Source organism: Caloenas nicobarica, chromosome 3 (assembly GCF_036013445.1).
Source record: "Caloenas nicobarica isolate bCalNic1 chromosome 3, bCalNic1.hap1, whole genome shotgun sequence".
In the NCBI taxonomy this organism is placed as follows: domain Eukaryota; kingdom Metazoa; phylum Chordata; class Aves; order Columbiformes; family Columbidae; genus Caloenas; species Caloenas nicobarica.
The window spans coordinates 88,399,552-88,421,917 of record NC_088247.1 but is presented as its reverse complement, the minus strand read 5'-3'; the positions used below and the strand labels follow the sequence as shown (position 1 = coordinate 88,421,917).

The 22,366-nt window shown below is 62.2% G+C and overlaps 1 protein-coding gene across 1 annotated transcript; it reads right to left on the bottom strand.

Annotated features, from left to right (window-relative positions):
- Positions 1-48: 48 nt before the first annotated feature.
- On the bottom strand, positions 49-21,010 carry LOC135986947 (uncharacterized). Its single transcript, XM_065631503.1, has 35 exons — positions 20,977-21,010; positions 20,031-20,178; positions 18,984-19,944; positions 15,811-15,909; positions 14,259-14,414; positions 13,431-13,562; positions 13,124-13,315; positions 12,960-13,043; positions 12,691-12,809; positions 12,414-12,528; positions 12,206-12,292; positions 11,777-11,892; positions 11,478-11,622; positions 11,253-11,359; positions 11,068-11,149; positions 10,761-10,895; positions 10,554-10,685; positions 10,028-10,284; positions 9,787-9,910; positions 9,428-9,622; positions 8,963-9,118; positions 8,252-8,472; positions 7,734-7,911; positions 7,276-7,422; positions 6,650-7,048; positions 6,182-6,301; positions 3,550-5,085; positions 3,058-3,138; positions 2,734-2,820; positions 2,473-2,564; positions 2,139-2,224; positions 1,506-1,566; positions 1,233-1,393; positions 806-940; positions 49-620 (listed from the first exon to the last, which is right to left on the bottom strand). The coding sequence occupies exons 1-35, from the start codon at positions 21,008-21,010 to the stop codon at positions 385-387; spliced, it is 7,116 nt and encodes a 2,371-aa protein (XP_065487575.1). The 3' UTR covers positions 49-384.
- Between the last annotated feature and the right edge of the window lie 1,356 nt (positions 21,011-22,366).

The following is a 22,366-nucleotide window of genomic DNA, read 5'->3' as shown; positions in this document are numbered from 1 at the left end:
CACCTCTCCTGCACTGGCAGGTGCTGCTCAAGGAAGAAGCTCCCAGACTAAGCATCTGTTTGTTTTTTAATAAAAACAACCACCTCCCCACCCCTGCTTGTGCTCTGTGTCAGTGAGACGCCTGCGGAGCCAGCAGCACCCAGAGAGAGCACCCGGTGGGTGGGCAGGAGGGGTGCTCAGTGCTGGGCTGAGGCCCGGGACTGTGGTGGCTGGGGTGTGGGGGCAGCCCTGGGGCCGGCTGGAGCGGAGCCGCTTACCACAGCCTCTCTCCCCACAGAGAGGCAGCAAGCAGTGAGCTGGTGCTGGGAGCAGAGGCTGCGCCAGGATGGCACCTGAGAGGAGGATAAAAAGCAGGCTGGGGCTTTTCTCTCCGTCAGCTGAGGCTCACTCCTTCTTCCCAAAGAACTTCTTGAAGACAGATTTGTTCTTAGGGCGAGGGGGACCAGGGGTCTTCTCCCCCACCGTGTCCCGTGGGCTTGCTGGCTCAGCCACGAAGGAGTGGCAGCGTGCCCGGGGCATGGCTGGTGCCTGCTCCCCAATGTACAGTGTGACCGAGTAGCTGCTCCCAGCCTCCACTGGCTCCTTAGGCACGGGCACCGGGGTGATCTTCTGGTAGGTCGCTGCAAGAGGGAGCAGTCAGTGGGGAGGGCAAGGTGCCAGCAGGCACTGCCAGCCCTCCCCGAATGGGGGGCTGCAGCCAAGGGTGCAGGGATGTGGGACTGGGCGGGTGCTGGAGCACCATTGCACCTGCCCTCAGGGGCAGTGGTGCAACCTCCTGGCAGTGACAGTGAAACCAGGGCTGTACCTGAGGTGAAAGAGTAGGATCTCCTCTTGTTGGCCACCAGCCCATAGTCATCTTCTTGGCAGCTGTTGTCCCACAGCCCAGGAGACCCCCTGGGTGACCACTGCTGCTCCCTGTGCCTGGCCCCACGAGCATCCTCTGAAGCAGAATGGAGACATGTCACAAGGCAAGGCCATCACAGGACACCACCCACCCAAAGAGGACAGGGAAATGTGTGGTTATCCCAGTATCCCAGGAAATGAAGGGAAGTAACTTGTCCTTCCCCCAATCCCATTCCCAGGCATGGGGCCCTGGGACTCCTGGCCCAGACACCACTGAGTTCAAGACTGACCAACGGCCTTCAGCTTCCCCCAGTCGGCTCCTGTGCACCTCTCTGGGCTGGGGAGAGGAGCTGGGGGTCAACAGGAGCCCAGCCAGGCGGGAAAGTCACCTGCTGCTGCCACAGCCCCATTGGCTGGGCTATCCTGGCTGCCCAGAGGCTGCTGCAGCTGGGCATTTGAGCAAGGTAGCACCACGATCTCCTGGCTCTTGGTGGTTGTGACCTGATGATGTCCCTGGAGGGAGCTCCCAGGGCTGGGGACCTTGCTGAAACTGGAAAGTAGGAGAGATTTAGCAAACTACACTGGCTCACCAATGCCCTGCTTGAGTGGCTGGCACCAGCAAGCATGGGAGAGACCCAGGTGGCTGGCCCTCGGCTACTTACCCCCCAGCACTGCCCTTGACACGCTGTGCTGCTGCCTGGAAGTAATCCACTTCAGGGAAACCTGAGGGCACAGCAAACAACCCACAAGGTGCTGACGGCACCCAGAATCATCCCATGGAGCCAGCCCCAGATCTGGGTGCCTGTGCTTCAGGGCTGGCCCCTCCGACCTCCTGCTGTAGCACCTGCTCTTGGTCCTGTCAACCAGCCCAGGATCTCATGGTGGGGCCTGAGCCCCCTTGGGTATGGGTACAGCAGCAGGAAGAACTCAGTATTACAGATCTCCTCGCCTGGAGGGCAGACAAGGGGCTTCCAGGCTCCACAGAGGAGAAGAACAAAGATTGAGGCGCAATTATAATTTTTCTGTCACTGGATTTTTGCTGCTGAGGCTCTGCTGACGTCAGTCGTGCTATTCCTGATTTATAACTGTGTATGCAGTGTTAAAACAAAGCTTCCAAATCCTGCCTGGCAGAGAATTGCTGTTCCCAAGGCAGATTAGGAAGATGCATAAATCAGAAGACAACACTGTGCTGCTGCTCTTCTGACACTCCATGTATCTGAGGGCTTGGCAGGGGCTGCATGCCCACAGTAACCACGTATAGCCAGGGCCCTGCTCCACCAGCAAGGGCTGCTCACCTGAGTTTTGCTGCAGCTTGGAGACCCATTCACTCATGAGGGGCTGGGACGGAGCCCTCAGGAGGTACTCAGAGCCATCCCGCAGCCTGCGGAGGAGAGAAAAAGTCAGCAATGAGACAGACGTGGAGTACAGATACCACGGCCTGCACCAGGCTGGGAAACAAGGGAAGCAGATGAGAAAGAAAGGAAGAAATCCTAATCTAGGCACCAGACTGAGCTGGACCTGACTGGAGGTGTTGGTGTACACCTCCCCCAGCAGTGCAAATCCCCTTCCACCTGCGGTGGGGGGGCTGTAGCTGTGAGACCCCAGCTGCCCCAGGTTGGGGTGACTTACTGTAGCCTGAAGCAGTTGGTCTTCTTGGTGTATTCAGCATCTGGGGTGCAGATTGCCCCAGAGAGGTTCAGAGGAAGGGCCACCACGGAGCTCTACAACACAGAGAACAGGAAGAGCAACAGCACAGTTGGCAGGTGCTGCCCTCCCCAGCCACAGAGGCAAGGACATCCCACTTCCATCCTCCCTACGCCACTGCCATCCTCCCTCCAGTGTTCCCTCTGCTCCTGCGGGGCTGTGCCACCCCACTTGCCCCCACCACACCTTGAGGCTGTCCCTGCGGTCCTGGTAGAAGCACAGCGTCTGCCTCATCAGCACGGCATGGAAGAGGCCCCAAGCCCGGCAGTTGGCCTGCGGGACACAAGCAGGGGACAGCTGTGATGCTAACGAGTTTGGGAGAAGAAAAGCGGCCCTCTGCCACTCAAAACGCCCCCCAGCCCCGACAGGTTCTGCCCTCCCAATGTGGCCAGCAGCACTACCATGGTAGCACCAGGAGCATCCCTGGCTTCTCTCCCACCCCAAAACCTGGGCCACCCCACCACATCCCAGCACCCCAGTCCCAAAGGAGCCCCACAGCCATGCCCGTACCTTTCTCCCTCCTGTCTGCAACACATGCTTCCTTTCCAGTGTCCCCTCCATCATCTGAAACTCCATTTTACCAGTGGCAGCCTGCAAGAGGACAGAGGGTAAGTGAAGTGCTGGGGCCAGTGGTGCCAGCTCAGCCCCTGAGTGCATGGGGTGTGTCTGACCCATCCCCGGCAGGCAATGCCAAGGTGGGAATAGGACAACAGGAACAATTTTCCGGCCTGGGCAGTGGCCGGGCTGTTTCTAGGCTTTTGGGGTGAAGTGCTGCCTTGCTATATGGCTGAGGGCTGGTGAGGCAGTGCCATGCTGCAGGGACCCCAGATTCAGCACCTAGCTCTTCCCCACCCCACCAGCTGGAGCAAAGGGGTCACCCGAGTCAAGAAGTCCCCCAACACAGGTCACATTTGCTGGAGCAGATAGCCCCAGCTGCTGCCTGGGGTGTCCCGTGACCCCTTGCCTGACCCTGAGAGAGACCCCCTGACCCACAGCTCTCACCTTGCTGGTCTCTCTCTCTTCCCCATGCCTCTGCCGATCCCAGGCACCTGGGCTGTCCAGGGGGGCTGTGGACACCAGCTCTTCTGTGCAGGGGGACCCCCTGTGCCCGCTGGGGCTGCCACTGCCACTGTGCCCCACGCTGGGGCTCTTCTCTCCCGCTGGGCTGTGGAGGAGCTGGGCAGCGGTGGGAAGGGTGAACTTGGCCACCAGGATATTGTTGGCCGCTGAGAGGATGAGAGGCCCGCCAGCAGCGGTGTCAGGGCTGGGCAGGCTGTCTGCTCTGCTCCCCCGCCGGCGACGGGCACGGCTGCCTGCTGGTGGGCTGGGTGCCTGCTGCTCGCCTGCCCCATCCCAGATGGCCTGCAGCTCTTCCTCCTCTTCCTCAAACTGCCCGTGGGCTGGGTGGCAAACCTCCCCAGCGCCCGGCACAGGGCTGGGCGGCTGTGGGGACCCCAGTGCCCACTCCAAGACGGAGAGTTGGGTGGGGGCAGCAGGGGAAGCCGGGGACCCCTCAGGCTGGCCACTGCCAGCTGGCTGCTGTGTGCAGGCAGCAGTAAGGATGGCTCCTGCCCTGCCTGGGGTGCTGGCCAGGGATGGCCCAAGCTCCAGCCGAGTGGCTTCACGATGCCTGGCCCTGCCGGTGGTGCTGGGGCTGCCGACCTGGCCCAGTTGGGCAGCCAGCTCATCACCCTCCCGGCCGACCCACTCGTGCAGCACACCGACACGGGACGGCCGGCTCGGCTTCAAGTCCAGGTCTTCACTGGTGCTGCCAGGGCGCTGCGGGCTCCAGCACCCCTCCCTGGCACCGTGTGCTCTGTGCCGGCTGTAGCTGGGGTTGAAGCTCACCTCCTCAAACCACGTTCCTCGCTCGCCTTTGGGGGACATCCCCAGGCCCTCACTGTGCTCCTGGGGTCTGTGCCCATCCACATCCACCTCCTCCTGCCATCCAGCCCCATGCCTGCCCACAGGATCCCACCGCCTCACCCCCTCACCCTGCCTCTGCTCCTGCCCCTCCGCCTCCTCCTGCTGCGCTGCCACCCCTCGGTGGCACCCCAGGACCGCCACGTCCCGGGGCAGCTCCAGGCTGAGCACGGAGCCCAGGGAAACGTGTGGGCATGTGGGTTTTGGGGTGGAGAGGCGGGGGTTCCCAGGGGCCGCTGCACACTCGGCCTCAATGTCCCACACCAGCGGGTTCCTGACGTAGAGCAGCAGCTCCCCAAGCTGGGGTCCAGCAGCAGCCGCCCCCGGCCCCCCCTTCCTCCGGCCGCACTTCTGAGGCCACGTGTTGCTGGGGCCGTGGCACTCCTCGGGCGCGGGCTGCAGGGAGCTGGAGCCCATGATGCCCTGCAGGGTCAGCAGCCGGGCCTGCTCAGCCCTCGCCCGCTCCCGCCGCTGCAGGCTGTTGAAGAGGGACCCGGCCCCGGCCTTGGGCAGGGTGTGGGAGGTGGCCGGCGTCCCACCGCTGGATGCCGGAGGGTGGCGGGTGACGGCGGGCGGCCGCTTCGGGATGGAGGTTTTCCTGGTCTCCGCCTGTGCCTGCGGATACAGAGAAGGAGAGAAGGGTGACCCCCATGCCCAGAGCCTTGCCACCCTGAGCTGGGAGCGGCATGGCTCCACCTCAGCTCCCCGAGGCTGCTCCCACCTCGGCGCAGACAAAGATGAGGCAGGCAGGGGAACCTCTGCCCATGATGGAGGCCCCAGGTGTGGTGCAGCGGGGGCTGCCTTACTCCAAAAGCCTACAACTCTCTCCCGCCACTGCTGCCCCCCAATCTACCACTTTTGGGTGGCTAGTGAGAAACAGCAGTCACTGCTACCCATCCCTGCCATCCCTGTGTGCTTCCGGGCAGCAGAGCAGGTGAATGCAAGGGCAAGTGCTTATCACAGCCCTTTCCCCTCTCCTTCCCTGCAGACACCCTCTCCAGCCCAGCCGCAGCCCATCTCCTGAGTTTCCACAGCAGCAAGGCTGAAAGCAAAGGGCTTTGGCTGCAGGAGCTGGAGCAGTGTTCCCCTGTACCCCTTAGGCTGGAGGGTGCCCATTACCAAAACCCTCCTGGCAGCCCAGCAGCCCCTTGCCCTATCTCGATACCCTCTGGCCTCTCCAGCCCCCTGCCCTGCCCCTCTAGGCTACCCAGCCTGGCTGCAGAGGGGGCCCAGCCATGGCTGCCCTCCGGACTCTTCACACACAGCCCTTTGTGTGGGCTCTGGAGCAACAAATGGATGCAAGCCCCAACAAAATACCAGGCTCCCAGCCCTGGGGTTACAAGCCATGCAACCCAGAGCAAGCACCCCCCAAAACGTGCACCCTCACATGGTCTCATCCACACTTGTCTCCTTCAGTCGGCTGTGCAAGGGGCTGCTGCTGCCCCCAGCAATGGAGCCGCCAGCTTGCTCTGTGTCCCATGGTCACCAAAACCACTTACTCAGGAGGGTAAAACTGCAGCCAGCCCCATCTGAGTCCCTTCATCACATGCCCCAGCACCCACACTCTGTAGCCCGTGGCACTGGGAGGGTTTCCCCTCTCTCAAGTGACCACCAGCAGCAGGGCACAGTGGCACGGCCAGGAGGGTTGGTAGCAGTGGGTTCACGCCATGCAGCCACTCTGCCCGGCATGCAGCCTCCCTGGGGACATTACCTCTTCCACCAGCTGGCGAGGCGGCTTTCTTTTTCGCTTTAAACTACCCCAAGTGTTTCCTAAAAGCCCCTGGCAACGCTTCCAAAAGGCTTTACAGCTTGAGGGTTTAGTGGCGGGGAGCTGAGCGGTGGGAGAGAGAGACACAGAGAGTTGAGGACAGAGCGGGCGAGGAGCCACAGCAGGACAGCGCAGGCAGAGGAGGTGGTGCAAGCTAGTCCTCAGCCCTTGGGCATTGGCACAGCCAAAGGTACCTTTCCTGAGACTGATACAGCCCCAACAGCTTGCCTGGAGACAGCCCATGGGGGTCCCAGCATGGGGGCTACCCCGCAGCCCTCAAAGCCTCCCAGCCTGCAAGGGGGCACAGCTGTGGGGAGCTGCCCTGGCTGCATGGTGGTGGCCAGCCCTGGGACAGGAGCGCTGGGTGCTCACCCACGGTTCTGCTGAAGCCGCCTACCGTCCCCCACGTACCGTCCACAGTGCCTCCTCCCCCGGCTGCTCACTGCTGGCCACCGGTCGCGCCTTTTTCTTCTCGCCTTTCTTGCCGATGCTGAGGATGAGGTTGACCGTCCCCCCAAGCCCGCCAGGGCCCCGTGGCGGCAGCAGCAACGTGGAGGTCTCTGCAGGATCCCAGATGACAGCCTCCTTGCGGGGTCCCGCACTGCGGGGTGTTGAGCTGCTGGGCTCCCCACAGCTCTGCTCCACTCCTGATGGCGCACCTGAGAGGGGCGATGCTGGTGGGGAGACAGCCATGCCCTCTGGCAGCCGTGGCTTTGATCTTTGCACGGGCTCTAGGAGGGAGCAGGGCATGAACTCCACTGGGCTGGGGATGCTCTCTGGCTGAGGCTCAGCACAAGGGGCATGCTGCTCCTGGGGAGAAAGGCAAGAGACACAACGTTGAGGAAGGGTTGCCAGGGCCCAGCACCTTCTCAAAACAATTTTCTCTTTTGCCCTGTCTGAACCACAGAGAGTCCCAGAGGTATTGGCACACATCCCTCCCCTACTTTTGCATCACCCACTCCATCTGGTGCCTCTGCTACCCTCAGCCTTGAGGCTAGTCTTTCTCCCTGACAGTCTCAACACGGCTGGGTACTCACGTGGCCAGTGGGGGATGTGCCAGAGGGGCTCTCCTGGTCCCTTCTGTCCTCCTGCTTGCTCCCTGGGTCCCGCTGGTGCCTCTGTGCTCGCCAGCGCACCAGCACCCAGCCCAGCATGCTCTGCAGCTCCTCCAAGCGCTCCTTTATCTGAAGGGAGGAGAGATGCTGGGCAGCCTGCAGGAGCCCTGGCCCAGGGACATTAGCCCTACCAGGACACCTCACTATGGAGCAGTTTAGGAAGTTTTTGGCAATGGGATACAGTCACATCTCCTCAGGCCTCAGCATCAACTGCTGGCCAAAACCCCTCCCTGGCTTGAGCAGCCCCTGGGATGTGGGGCTGGCCCCATACTGCTCACTGGGGCTCTGCACCCACACCTTGCTCTCTCCTCCAGGGACTGTCACTGGAGGATTTTGGGGGCTGCTAAGGGTTTCCCCAACCCCATTTTCCCCGTCCTTACTGTCGCACTCAGGTAGTGCTCCTCAGACACCAGCTGCTGCCCTGATGCTGCCAGCGCCTCAAACTCCTTGAGCTTCCCTTCAATCCTCCTCTCCAGCTCCTCACATGGAGTCTCTTGGACGCCATGGCCGCTTGGGCTTTCAGAGAAGATCTGAGCCCGCGTGTCCTCTGTCCAGGAGCTGTGGGCATGTGAAAGATGGGCTGAGGGGGCTGAGGAATGACCCAGCCTCTCCTCAGCCCTGCAAGGCCCCAGGAAGCCATTCCCATGCTCAGAGATGGCTGGAAGCAGCTTGCTGTGGTAGTGGCAAGCCTGGTGGGGCAGGGCAAGATGCCATGGGGCTGCCCCACAGCAGGCAGCCCTGGCATAGCCCTTTGTTCCAGGCTCCCCATGGTCCTGCCTGGCTGCAGCTCGAGCACTGCCCACGTACTTGCCAGCACTCTGCACTCCAGCAACACCACGCTCTCACCAGCTCCACCCAACCATCGCAGAAGCAATCCCGATAGCTCACGGCCACTTACATCATGGCTAAGTAGTCCTTGAAGAAGTGCCGCAGCCGGCCTGCCTGCTGCACCCGAGCCCGGGTTTCCCGCAGCAGCTCCTGCAGCTGTGTCCAGGCCCGCAGCGTCCCCTGCACCTCCCGGCTGACGGGGCACCGCCGAGCAGGGCAGAGCTCTTGCAAGCGGGCAGCTGCCCTCTCCAGCTCCTCCAGCTGCCCCTGCAGGGTCTCTGACAGCACACGCTAAAGGCAGAAAAGGTTCACGATGCATCCAACCCCTCTGTGCCCAGTCTGGACTTCCCTGCATCCCAGGATGCAGGGATGGAGGGGAGGATGCAGGGGAGGATGCAGGGAGGGAGGGGAGGATGCTGGCACAGGGGCTGTGGGGAACTGGCAGAGCCACCCTTGGTGGGGAGGATGGGCAGAGCAGAGAGCTGCCTGCTTTCCCCACTCTGCCCATGTGATTCACCTCCCCATCAGTGGGAAGATGAGTGAGTTGCTGGCAGCCAGCTCATACAAGCTCCATCCCCTTGCCTGGCCCGTGCTGGCAGAGGGGAGTGGAGTGCGGCAGGGCTTGGCTCCACTGGAAAACTCCAGCCCAGGCCACTGCTGCCTGCCAAGGCTTACAATGCCTGGGCCCCAGGGGGTCCAGCACCTCCCTGGGACAGCCCCAACCAGCTGTGACACCTCCCTGCCATGGGCACAGCTGGCCACAGTGCTCCTGGTGTCTCACCTCCATCTCCTGCTGCCGGCTCAGCAAGCCCTGCAGCCCCTGGAGGTCCTTCTCACTCTTCACTGCAGTGAAGCCACTCTCTGCTTCGGCAGTGTCGCGAGCCAGCGCCTCGGCTCTGCATCGAAGGGCCTCCAGGCATGGCGAAACCTCTGCCACCTGGATGGGCAATGTGGGGGGAAGAGAGATGAGCCCTGGCATAGGACTCCCTATGCCACCACTCACCATGTGGCCCCAACCCACCCCAGCCTGGGAGCACTCTGCTACGTGCCTGCAAAAGGGCAGGGAGCACCAGCCATGGGAGGGATGGGGATATCTGCCTTGCACAGAGCAGTCCCAATGTATCCCAACACCTTTGTGTCCCACTGGGGCTAGCCAAGGCGTGTGCCCCGTCCCAACTAGCCAGCATGTCCAGCTGCAGGTGGACCACCCAGCTGCATCCCCAGACCCCCCGCCTCCAGCCCCTACCAGGCGCTCCAGGTTCTCCGTCTCCACTGCCACTTCCATGACCCGCTCCCGCTCCTTCGCTGCATCGTTCAGCATCTGCACAGCCTCCTGCAGATCTCCCAAGGGGTGGCTCATGTCCTTGTTGCTTGACGGCTGCCTGGCCTGGGCCGAGAGCAGGGGAAAAGACCCCTGCGAGCCACAACGCCCACTCCCTGGCTGAAGCCAAGAGAAACACTGGGCATGAGGGAAACGGGGAGCGACCCCCAGGCAGCTGGGCCAGAGGGAGGCATCCACGGGGTCCCTCTGCCAGCCACAGACCAACCCTTGCACCAGTCCCAGGTGCTGGCTGATCCCAAGGGACATCTGGCCCCTTTGCTCACCGCTGTAGGTCCCTGCTGGCTCCGTGCCTCCTCCTCTTGGAGGTCCTGCAGGAACTCAGACAGCACCAGGGAGTCACGCAGGTCTGCTGCCCGGCGCCGCAGGGCTGCCTGCACGTGTGCCAACCTGCAGGGACAGGTGCCTGTCACAAGCGCCAGCACCCTCTTCACCTCGTTGCGGTGAGCATCCTCCTGCCTGCCCTTCCCAGAGACCAGAGAGGAGGCACCTTCCCCTGGGACTCACTTCTCCTCCACCATCTCCACCTTCCTCTGCATCTTCCTTGCCCCCTCATGCTCGGTGGCCGGCACTCCCACCGCCTCCTCCCGCAGTGCCTGGAGCTTGAGGCCGCAGAGCACAAGCTGCCTCTCCAACTGGCCCGTCTCCTCCAGGTCCTGGCGCAGCTCTGCTGGGCTTCTCATGGTGGCTGGCTCTGAGAGCGACCCAGCCACAGATTGCAGCCACCGCTCAGCCTGGTCCAGCTCCCCCACCAGCCTCAGTGCCTGCAGGGAGAGCAGGGAGCCCATCAACCTGGCTCTGAGCCATGCAGGGGAAGCAGAAGCCACGCTGCCATCCCGCTGCCTGTACCCTGGGCACTGGCAGCTCGGGCGGCACAGTTGGAGCAGCGCATAGTCTGTAAGCCTGGCCAGAGATGTCAGTGCCAACACTGCAGATCCCATCCTCATGGGCACCGGCCCCACCTGCCAATCCCCAGCAAGCTGCTGCAATCAGGGCATGCCCCTGTGCCCACCCCAGCCCTGCCTCCGCATACCTTATCGATTTCCCGCAGCACGGCGCCGTTCTCCTGGTGTTTCCTCTGCAGGTCCTCCCACAGCTCCCCCAGCTCCCGCAGCATAGCCTCCACCTGTGGGCTCCCTGGGGGCCCCCCTGGAGCCCGCCCCTCCTAGGAGGCAGGGAGGCTGGTGAGGATGGGCCCTGCCTGGTGTGTGTCCCACATCCCACACCCGAGGGTGCTCACCAGGACCACAGCTCTGGGGCTGGAACTGGAGTTCAGGAGCTCCCACCGTGTCTGAGCTGCCTCCAGGCTCTCTACATCCCCCACTGGACATGGGGGGATGCTGGGACTCGTGTTCTTCTTGTGCGGGGACACCATCTGCTGAGGAGCGGGGAGACATGGTGCATTAGTGCCCAGAACAGGGACGGATGTGTGTGCACAAGCATGCATGCCCACAAGCACCCGGAGGGGGTCAGGGCAGGGAGTTCTCCCTGCAACACTGGCTCCCCTGGCCGGGCTGGAAGCAAAGGGGTCTCTTAGGGAGCATTACCACATTCACTGCCGGGCAGACGTCCTGCACCTGGGCCTCCGGCTGCTGCGTCCCCTGCTCAGCCTCGGCCTCTTTCCTCCTCCTGCAGAGATGGGGACAGTCAGGCCAGCTTGCCCCTTGCACGGAGGAACACCATTCCCTCCAGCTCCATCCTGCTCCCTACAGCCACCTCCACAAGCCAGTACCTTTTGCTGTCCCCTCCATGAGGGGGCTGCCCCATTGCTGGAGAGACAGGGCTGCCCTCCTCACCTCTTCCACGCTCCACCACCTTCCCTGGCACATCCTTCAGCACCTACGGCACAAAGGCTTCCATTCCTCCTTTGCCAGCACAAAGTGTGCATCACTTTCCCACAAGCTCCCCCATCTTCCCATGGTGGAGGTGCTGGAGGAAGGCTGATATCCATGCTCACCATGCTTCCAGGGCCTCTTGCCCATTTGTCTCCTGCTTCTTTCCCCATGATCCCACGACTGTGATCATCTCCTCGGGGCTCCGTGCTTGGAGCCGTAGCTTCACGCCTCGGGGAACTGCTCACCAGTGCTGGAGCCTTCTCCGTCCTGGGAAAGGGGTACAAGGGAGGCCCAGGGGAGCAGAGGATGGAGAAAAGAGAGACCTTAAGTGGAGCTGGTGCCCCAGAGAGCCTTCCAGGGGTTAACCCAAGTCTTTCCCCAAGGGTTGAGGCCCTGGGGCTTCTGCCAGGCTCTGCCCTACCTCAGTGCCTGCTGGAGCTGTGCCCAGCTCTCCTTGACTTCTCGGTGCTTTGGGGCCACTCGGGCTGCCAGGCTGGGCTGCAGGCTGAGGAGCTGGGACACAGTCACATCCAGCATCTGGAGGAGAGAGCAGCCAGGGAGTGATGACAAGGCTGGTGAAGGACAAGTCACCACAGTCGCAGTGCGAATGCGTGATGGCAACCCATCACTAGCCCTGCAGAAGAGGCAGGAGACACCAAGCCTGGTCTCCTGCTGCCCCTGAGGCAGCTCCTGCATCCATCACACAGCCCTGGCCACCCCACTTGGCCATGGGGTGTCCACTGGGCCCCCATCCCCACTGGTGCTGATGCTGACCCAGTAAGGCACACATCCCCCCCTCCACTGGGATGCTCCCCAGGGCTCTGAGGACGAGGCAGAGCCTTGCACTTACCATCACCTGGCTGGCTATGTCCCTGACGTCCCGATCCCGACCTGGCTCACCCTCCCCTGGCTTCCCTGTACTGCAGACACTCCTCTGCTGTAAGGAGAAGCTGCAGTAAGCAGCGGAAGGAGGGCTAGAGCTAGGTGCTGCCCACCCAGTTTCGCTGTGGCCATGTCATAGCCCTGCACCAGGCTGACCCCAGGTCCAGTGCCGGTACCTTGGCGTGGATGGCCCCAAGCAGGGTATCTGCTTGCTGGAGGAAGGCGGCCACCTCCAGGGCCAGCTGCAGAGCCTCGTGGTGCTCCTTCAGGGTGCCCTGCAGCCGCAGCCACCTGCATGAGTGCAAAGGAAGAGATGAAGGGTTCCCCCTGGGGAGCCATGCAGAGCTGGGGTGAGGGGAGACAGGCAAGAGATTTGGGGGAGATCTTGCTTCCCAGTATATCAGTTCCTGCTGTCCAGCTCATGCCTGCTTAGCCCGTGTGTCCTCCACTCACGTTTTGTTAAGGTGTTTGCGCCGGGCTGAGATGCTCCTGCTCTCACTTTTGCCTTGTTTCTCCAGCTTCTGGGCCAGGCTGTTCAGCTCCTCGTGCAGGTTCTGGAACTGCTGCTCCTCCTGACCCAAGCAGAGACAGACATCAGCATCTCCTGGCTGTCCCTCCTGCCCACTCTCAGGGACCTGTGCCCATGTCCCAGCATCAGAACCACAAGGCTGGCAGGGTTCAGGGCTCCCCAGCATGCCAGCAGCCCCCCAGCAGCCTCTCACCTGCTTCAAGTCAAGGATGCGGCGGGTGAGCTGGATCTTGTCCGGGCTTTCCTGCAGGAGGGCTGCCAGGGAGGGCTTCTCCTCCTGGGCCAGGGGAGGGTGTGAGAAGGTGGGGAGCAGCCAGGCTGTTTCCCTCCCCAGACCGCGCTCCCCACACCCCACACCTTGTGCCTGATCCACGCTTCCAGCCGCTCGGCTTTCCTGTTGAAGTCCTGCAGGCTTCGCAGCCCCCCCAGGGCTTTGCTCTGGCTGGCAGCTGTCTGCTTCAGGAGCTGCCACTGGTCTCGCAGGGCCAGCAGCTGCCTCCGCACCCCCTCGGTGCTGGGGCTCGCCCGCCACATCAGCTGCTCACCCATCTGTGGGGCCAAGGGACCTGCTCAGCATCATGGGCTCCCAGGGACCCCCCACTGTGGAGAGCCCTGGGACATGGGTGCTGAGGGGAATGGGAGCTGTGCCACCACCTGGCCTGACCTGATTGAGCTTTATCAGTGTGTTCTCGAAGTCCTTCATGTCCCGCTGCAGGGTCTGAGCCACCTCCTCCCAGTCCTGGAGGTCGCAGCCGTCCTTCAGGTCCCGCAGCTTGCCGCGCACCCAGCCCTCCGCCTGCGAGGTGGCAAAAGCCACGTGGCTGGACGTCTCTGCCAAAGCCCCAAGGACGAGGCTTTGGGGACCCAAGCCCAAACCCCTCCAAAGCCACAACATGGACCGGAGGGCACCCTTTCAGCTCACAACCCATTTGCTCTAAGAATGGACCAGCAAAGAGGCTCAGGATGGCAACAGTGGCGATGAAGACAGGAAGACAAGTGGCATCTTGCCTCTTTCCAGCATCTGCTTGCCCCAGCCCAGTAGAAGCCGGGGCCCCCACAGCAGGTCAGACTGGGGGTCTGTACAGGACATCCCTGCATGTAGCATCTCCTCTCCTCATGCTCGTCTCCCCTGTACAAGCACTCATGCACCCTCCCCAGCATGCATGGTAGCAGCCCCCCTGCACCATCTCCATTCCCACGCTGCTGGGAGGGACAGGGGCTGGGAGGAGGAGGAGGAGGAGGGACAGGAGGAGTGTGCGCATGTGGGGAGGAAGCAGGGCCCTGATGCAGGCTGACCCCCTCTCCCTGGGGCTGACAGCCAGGGAGAGGCGGCCAAACATGATCTCATGCCACAACCATGGCTTCGCTCGGGGCTGGGAGTTCAGCCCTCCCCGGCGCACACCCCACCCTGCAGCTCACATGAAAGGCTGCCGGTGGCCCCCTGCCCCGCTCCCCACGCAACCCCTCAGGCAGGTGCCCCAGCTGGCCTCACCTGCAGCATCTCCCGGTTGAACTGGGCTACCAGAGGGCTCGGGTCAAGGAGGGGGGATGCTCTTGTGTTGCTTTGCCCAGTGCATCTCAGTGCCGCTGTGAGCTCCTTGCCCTTGGGGCTCTCTTTCCGGGGTGATGACACAAAGGGTCCTGCCAGCTGGGACAGGCAGAGGTGCCGGGGTCAGTGTGCTGCCACAGGGACCCCTCCCCATCACCTCCCAGGAGTGTTTCAGAAACTCAAATGAAGTATGTCAGCCAGCCTCATCCCCAATCCCACTCCTTCACTGACATATTTCAGGTTCTCTCCCAGGACCCTAAGGCACAGGTCCCCCGAGGCCATGCTGGTGGCTTTTGCAGCCCTAGCAGTAGGTCACCGGGCTGTCCCTTGGTGCTGGGCTACTGCAGGCTGGTGGGATGTCACCCAGCACCCAGGCTAGTCCCCGCACCCACTTTGGAGGCAGATGTTGCACTTGTTGCCCATCCAGCCTGAGCCTGCGCACCCCTGCGAGAAGCATTCGTGTCTGCAGCACCTGTTCGGTGTCATCCCAGGGGACACTGCCAGGGGATGGGATGGGGGAACTGTGGGGCAGGTCCCTGACAAGCTGAGCCCACTGCTCCTTCAGGGGCACCCGGAGACCCCCATCCCAAGTGAGCAGTGGCAGCGGGGTAGGAAGTGCTGCATCTCCCCCTGGGGCTTGGCCTCCCGAGCAGCCAGCGCTGACGAAACCCTCTGTCAGGGCTCCAGCTCTGCCAGAGGTGACGGCAAAGGTCAGCCAGCAAAAGCGCTGGCCCCCCTCCAAGCTCAGCCCCAGGCCCAGCTGCATGCAGCCCAGGGGACGGCACAGCCACCCGGGCACTCAGTTCCCACCCTGCTGCCCAGGGACGGGGACCTGACCGCACACTAATTGGTGGCAAAGAGAAGCCTGAGCATCTTCAGGAGAAACCTGAAGGCACAGGACTCGCTGCCTCCTCTTACCAGGCAGAAATTGCTCCCAAGAATGGGCTGGGATAGCCCTCTCACCCCAAGCGACCTTGGTGCAAGCTGCCCTATGGGGTCCCAGCTGCCCCTGAGCCCATCAGGGTGCAATCTCCCAGAAGCCTGCAGAGCAGTGAGCGGGGTTCGGGCAGCTCTTTCGGGCTCTCTAAGCACTCTGGCATGTGCTGCCCCACTGACGGCACGGGAGTCGCTTTTCAAAGCCTTTCTGCCTAACCACAAGAATTAGAGAAATCCTCTGTCTTTTTTTTTTTTTTTTTTTTAAATAGCAACAGAGATTCTCAGGCCCTCCTGTGACTCCAGGATCTTCAGTCTCCTGACATGGCCAGGGCTGAAGGAGCCCATAATCCAGCTTCTCTTGGATGTGATAAAATCTCTGGGTGCTGGCCTGGGGGTTGCTCCCTTGCCCATGCCCAGCTTGTCCCCTTGCTCATTTAGAGCAGCAAGGCTCCATCAAAACCCACACCCAGGCAATGACCAGTGGCCAGTCTCACTTGCGCAGCCCCAAGCTGTACCCTTGGGGTCAGACTCTCTAACTGGTGAGGGCAGGGGGACGTACCGCATAGAAGGGAGAACCTCTGTCCACTGGAGAGCAGAAACCACCAGCCCCGGTTTCCTGCTGCTCATCCTCCACATCCACATCCTTCCTGAGGAAGACCTAGAGAGGGGAAGGCACAGCCATGAGCCTGGAAGTGCTTGACCGTCCCAGCAGCCAAGGGGACAAAGGAGCGTGCTCCCGCCTGCCCCTGGCCTGGCCAGAGGAGCCTGGCAGCGGTACACAGACACTGCTTGGCAGTCCCTCCTTAGGCATCCAGGACAGGTTCCTCCAGGCAGCATCTGTGGTTCCTACCACACATTCAGCAAGTGGCAAGAGCTCCTAAGCTTGCTTTGCTCAGCGCCTTCTCCACTTTCACTCACACACACGCACCCACCCATTTTCCCCTTGAATTAACTCCAAAGACAGCAGAAACCCCGGTCACCCCGGTCATCTAAGGACGCTCAGGGTCAGCCCCACCACCCATCTCTAGGATAGCAGGGTAGAGGCATGAGGGCACAGGAGGACAATAACCCCACCGGCAGGAATCAGAGTCCTCTCAGCTGCTGATCCCTGACCTTGGCCTGTCCGGGAAGCAAGAGTTAAGGGGGCGGCTGACTCGCAGGGAAGGGCTCCCTCAGGACTGGGAACAGGAGAAGCGGGAGGAAGGAAGTTCAGGAGTTGCAGCCAGGCACAAAGAGGAGGTCCAGGATGAACTCCACGTTACCTTATCCTTAACAGAGCCCAGCGCCAGGAGGAGAGGTGCGTGGGATTGTTTGGATCATGCACAAGGGTAGTCACTCTCATCCTCTACGGCTGTTGGATATGGCAGACCAATTTCAGGACCTTCTTCTAGTCCCTCCCAAGGGCCACACTGCTGTCTCTATAACAGCCATCCTAGTGTGCACAGGGCAGCACAAGGTGGAAGGCAACATGTGATCCCTCCTTCCCGGTCTTCTCTGAGGCCATAGCAAATGGAGTCGTGGGTCAGACAGAGCTGGACCCAGCCCACCACCGCTCGGACCACTCCAGACTGGGGACAGTGTGCAAGGGGAACCAACCCAGGTGAAGCAGAACTCCCCCGCCCTGCACAAAAAGTGGCTTCCTACCATCTCTGCAGGACTGAAAAAGAATTCCAATATGGATGGCATCACCCTGCACTAGAGCTGCTGCAACCAGAAAGGCTCAGAGCCCCTCAAACAGCCCAACAACCCTGGGAGACCAGCACCACTGGACCTTTCCAGAGGACTGCAGAGCCTGGCTGGTGGCTGCAGAGGACAGAGCACAGCACCACCCCACAACACCCCAACCTGAGCTGGAAGAGAGGGCAGGGAGTGAGGCTGAATCACAGCCCAGCTGGTGCAGCAAGAGCTCAGCACCTCTGGCAGGTGGGTGCCAGAAAGAGAAGGCATCTCCCTGCCCAACCATGAGGCCGAGAGGTTTGGATGCCCATTTAGGGAACGGCAGGGAGCTAAACGCGAAGTGCTTACAGAGCATAAGACCCCAGGAAGCCCTTCTAGGCAGCAGCATCCCACACCAGCTGCAGCCCATGAGTCCCCACCGGGCTTAGCCGTGGGAAAGAAGCCTGCAGGTGAGGCAGGAGCTTTATTTAAAGCCCCCATCTTGCGATCCGTCAGCCACGGGAAAACAGGGCTGCCGGCACAAGGATGACTTCATCCTTCCCGCAGAGCTGCTCCACTGGGACTGCCCCTCCTCCGCGGTCCCTCTGGCCAGAGCTGGGTCCTTGCTCCGGCAAAACAACAAACTCTGGCAGCAACCAAAGGCCTTCCTCGGTATCTGTGAGGTGCTGTGCTAACTGCTCCCCAGCAGGACCTCAGGCTTCACAACACGACCAAAGCTACATGTGAAATGAGCGCAGCGGCCTCAGCTGCCTCCTCTGCGAACATTTCTTTCCCCCATTAAAAGCAAAACTAACACAGCACGTATGCTCGCCATATTCCCATAGAAGAGAGTGTGCCAGTGACTTCCCACAAGCAAGACGAGTGGGGCCAGACCCTCCCAGGCTACATTGTGCTCATCCCGGAGGAGTTCCCCAATTCCTACAGGGCAGGAGTGAAGGGCAGAGCCATGGACCAGGGGACACACTTGGGAAAGCCCTAACACGACCTGTGCAGGGGACAGTGTTCTCTTCCCTCCTCCGGCTGCCATCCTCCCTAATGCATGCTTTCCCCTGTGCTCTTGTTCTCCCTCCCAAAGCTCCATCTTGTAGCCTGTCCTCCCCTCCCAGCTCCACCCCCCCCAGGCTGGACAGGGAAGAGGGGCCGATCCTGGCAGCCTCTGGAGAGTCCCGCACCACACCACTGTGCTAAGCATGTGTTGCTACCTTATATGAAAGAGGGGAGCCCTTGTGCTGATGCCCCTTGGGCTGCGCAGACTCCAGCTGCCCAGCGAGGAGCTGCCTGCATGCCGGAGGAAGCAGCAGCTCTTACGAGGCCGTGCCTGGCCTTTATTGGCAATGAAGACAAGGGTTTTGGCAATGGGCTGTGCAGCTCTCCCTAGCGCTATCCTGCCAGGAAACCAGCTGTTGCAGGTCAGGGTTAAATCCCATGGAGTTCCTGCCTGCTCTTGCCGGTGATGGTGAGGTCTCCAAAGCACCTTCCGCCCCATCCTGGCCACACAGGGGGTCTCCTGGGCTCTGGCACTAACTGATTCAGACCTCCATGCCCGCTAACACTCAGACCCGAAGGGTGGGGTGCTGGGAGCCCTGGGTCTTGCTCCTAGCGTTGTCCCAGCTCTGCCTGGCTGTGTGGCCCTTCGTGAGTCACTTCCCACCTCTCAGCCTCTGTTTCCCCTCCAGTGAATGGGAGAGTGAGTTTCCAGCTCCCCACACATAACTGCATCATCACGGGCATCCCAAGAGCTGAGCCCTCCATAGCTGGGCTCTGGGGCAGAGCTTTTCTGGGTCATCTTAGCCCTAGGGAAAGCTCATCTTCAGCTCACCCACAGACTTCCTGCCCTCCAGCCTATAGTACAGAGAAGTGCATGGAGGGGATGTGGGAGAAAAGCAACTACCCCCGCAGATCTGTAGTTACGCTGCCAGGAGGGAATGGGGACAGGGCAGCAAGGATCCCCTACCAGGACACAGCCTCCCCAGGACCTGTCTGTGCCTTGGCAGCCAGGAACGGGGAACTGCAGGGAAATGAGAGAGCAGAGAGCAGGGTACGGAGAGCACTTACCTTGAACTGAGCTTTCCCTGGCCTGCTGTTGTTGTTGTTGTGGTTCCTTTCGCTGCCAGTCCGGCCAGGGTCCCCGGGTCCCCCTGCGTCCCCCACGCCAGCCTCCCCGTGCCAGTTGGACAGTGTGATCTTCTTAATGGAGCGGGTGAGGGAGTTGCGGTTCAGTCGCTCCTCGTCGGTTCCCCCTTCCTCGCCAGGGCTGGGGCTGCGGGGCTGGCTCTCGGGGGCGGCGGGGCTGGCCCGGGCTTGGGCCAGGTAGAGGGAGATGCGCTCGTTGAGGCTGCGGCGGAGGCCGTGGTGGTTGTCCAGAGCGGAGGCGAGGGCGATGCCGGAGCAGGCGTCCCCGGGGAAGTCGGCGGCACCCTTGGGCAGCGAGAGCTTGGTGCTGATGGTGAAGGGCTGGACCTTCCTCGCCGTGCTGCCGGACATCCTCGCTCTCCCCGCCGCCGCCGGCGGGCAGGGGGGCAGCTGGGGGACCCGGCCCGGGCACCGTGGGGCGAAGCGGCAGCGCGGGGCCCCGGCGGCCCGGGAGCGCCGGTGATGGAGACCGCCCGGGCGGCGCCGGCTCCTTCCCCGGGGCGGGCGGCGCCGGGGCCGCCCCTTCCCGCGGGGGCTCTCAGCGGGGCGGCCCCGCGGCGGGGGGCAGCGGCGCGGGGGGCGGCCCGGCTCCCATGGCCGGAGCGGCAAAGGCGCGGGCGACCGTCCAGCCTCGGCTGCCTGGGCGGACCCTCCGCCCCCGCCGGGGCGCGTCCCCTCCCCTCCCCGGGTCCCTCCTTCCGCGGCGGGCAGGGGAGGCGGGAGGGTGCCGTCGCGCCCTGCCCTGCCCTTCCCCGGCCGGCTTCTGTCAGTCGTCCACCTTCTTGCGCAGGTTGAGGAGGCAGAGCAGGCAGGTGAGCAGGGCCTGGCGGCTCTCCCTGGAGCGCAGCCGGCGCCCCAGGCGGCGGAGCGGCGGCAGGAGGCGCTTGCGGGCCAGCGGCAGCAGGCGGGCGAGCAGGGCGCGCAGCAGCGGGGCGGCCAGCGGCGGGGCGGGCATGCTGCCCCCCGGGCCTGCGGGCGCACCGGCAGCCCCCTCTGCTCTCCGCCCCACGAGGTGCCTTGGCGGGTCGGGGGAAGCCCAGGAACTCTTCACGCTTCGGAGCTTCCGACCCAAACGGGACGCCGGAGCGATCCGCACCTCTCTGGGAGGAGGGTGCTGCTTGGGGGAGGCACGGGGGAGAAGCACTGGAAGGGACCGCTCTCCTCCGCGCCTCTTTCCCTGGTCACTCTTACCCTCCTTGGGATCCTTCCTGCTCAGGGACACACTGCTCAGCCCTTTCTCCTTGAGGAGCCTGTACTGCTCAGCTCCCCCCACGTGGAGCTTCCACCAGTCCAAATGGCAGGAACAGCACCAGAGCAAGGGACAACAACAACAAAAAATCAGCTGCCCATTTAAATGCCCCCTCCTCCCCGGCCAGACACATGCTCCCTGTAAACGATACTGCTCCTGAGCCCAGGACCCCATTTGTCAGGGTGGCAGGGCTGGGGAATAAGGGGGGCGAGGGAAGAACATCTGCCCACCGCAAAAATGTGGGCTGACAGGACCAGGTCCTATTTCACTACAAGGCTTTGCTGAAGCCCCTGAGCAGGCAGCTGGGTCCAAAATATGCTAGCCTGTCATTCTCTTCGAGCACCAGCAGTTGCCACCCTACTCCCACAAGGGCCAGGAATGCAGACCAGGTGGAATGCCGGCAAGGATGCCCCAGGGCACGAAACACTAAGGAGCAGATGGGGCACTCCCTTGGGGAAGAGCTGTGATCTGGCTTCACACAGGGCTCCAGAGCAGGCTGGCAGCCGGTGTCCTGTGCTTTCCAGCTGTGCTTCCAAGCTAAGCCTGCTTAGAGCAAGCAGCCAGGGCCCTGCAGACCAGGGGAGCGCAAGCTAGCCAAGATGAGGGTGCAGGCAGGAAGGTCCATGCCTCAAGTCTGTGCCCTTCCTCTTCCCTCCTGTGCCTAACCTTTGTTTTGTTGCTGGTGGCTGTCTGGCTTCATTTCCTCCCCTTGTTGTCCCCTTCAAAAACCCTGCCAAGGCCCTGCTCTTGGCTCCCACTCAAGCAGAATTTAGGAGAATGAACAGACACAAGGGACCGAAAGCTACTGCTGCATGTCCAGCCTGCCTCGTGCAAACTGTCCCTTGCCCAGCTAGTCTGATCCAAGGGTGGTTAGTTCAGCCAGGGTGACCTTTCCCAGCCCTGCGGATTCCTCTTGGGGAGCCAGCCGTGGATGAGGAAAGCGGACTGGCCGTGCCTCAGCACAGAGACACCATGTGCCGAAACCAGAAACAGCTCCCCGACGGCTCAGCTCCAGGCCTGGGAGCCGCAAGGACTGGGGCTGACGTCAGCCCCTTGGGACTGGCCTCCCTGAGGCTCCCGGAGCCTTCCGGGCTCCGGGTCTGCTGTGGTCAGAGGGCTCCGGCGCAGGCGCACCGCTCTGCTGCGTGCTGGCACTGACCCCGCACGGCTGTGTTATGGGGAATGGGAAGAGCCCAGGCGAAGGAAGCAGGAGCCAAAACTTTGCTGCAGCTGTGTCAGGGTTTACGCCTCCCTGGGAGGGAGCTTCTCCCCTTTTATCGGGGAGGCAGTGAGTGTGGTGCTTGGCCTACTCTTGTGACTCCTAGGTTTGCTGTGCTGTGACTGACCCCAGCTGAAGTCTTTGCCTTGCTCAGTGCCTCGATTTTCCCCAGCAGTAGAGCCCCAGTGGGACTATCCCTCCCCTGCACAAAAGGCCCTTGCAGCATCCTGCCTCTGAACAGGCTAGGGACCACTGGGATGAAAAGTGCAGTGACCCTGGCCAGCGGTAGTGACCGCAGGGATGGAGGGGAGTGGAGATCTTATTCCCCAGGGAGACTTACCACCTCCTAGGAAAAGCAGTGCCTGAGCCGGGGGAACCGCCCGTCCTTTCTTGCCTGCCTGCCGGGATAATCCTGTCCTTCGGTCCCACGGGGAAAGGGAGGTGCTGGCCAGGTGCAGAGGTGTTGCAGCAGAAGTGTTGCAGCACATTCCTGGGGGCATTGTGTGTGAGGGTTATGTGGCAGAGACACACAAGGGGAGGGGATGGAAAATCCCTGGGGAACAAAGGGGCTTCAGTGTGTGGCTTCTGCAGAAACCTGCTCCTTCCCAGGGAGCCTGCACAGGTAACAGCAGGAGGAGTTATCCCGGTGTAAGAGCCAGATGCTTGCAACATCCCAGCACTGGGCGGAAAGTGGGGCAGGGCTTGTTTGCCAAGCTCTTGGGACTCGTAAAGAGGCAGATTTTTGTCTCTTGCCAAAAATGTAGAGATGTTGCCAAGCTGCTTTCCCCATCTGGAAGGTCAGGGGCTTTAACCTATCCTTCCCAGTTGGGCAAAAGC

Coding starts and splice junctions, on each gene's coding strand:
- LOC135986947 (XM_065631503.1), bottom strand. CDS start 21,010: ATGAAGCCAGACAGCCACCAGCAACAAAACAAAG. Junction 11,150..11,252: donor CATGGAGGGGACAGCAAAAG/GTACTGGCTTGT, acceptor CCATCTCTGCAG/GAGGAGGAAAGAGGCCGAGG. Junction 7,423..7,733: donor AGCACTACCTGAGTGCGACA/GTAAGGACGGGG, acceptor TCCTCCCTTCAG/ATAAAGGAGCGCTTGGAGGA.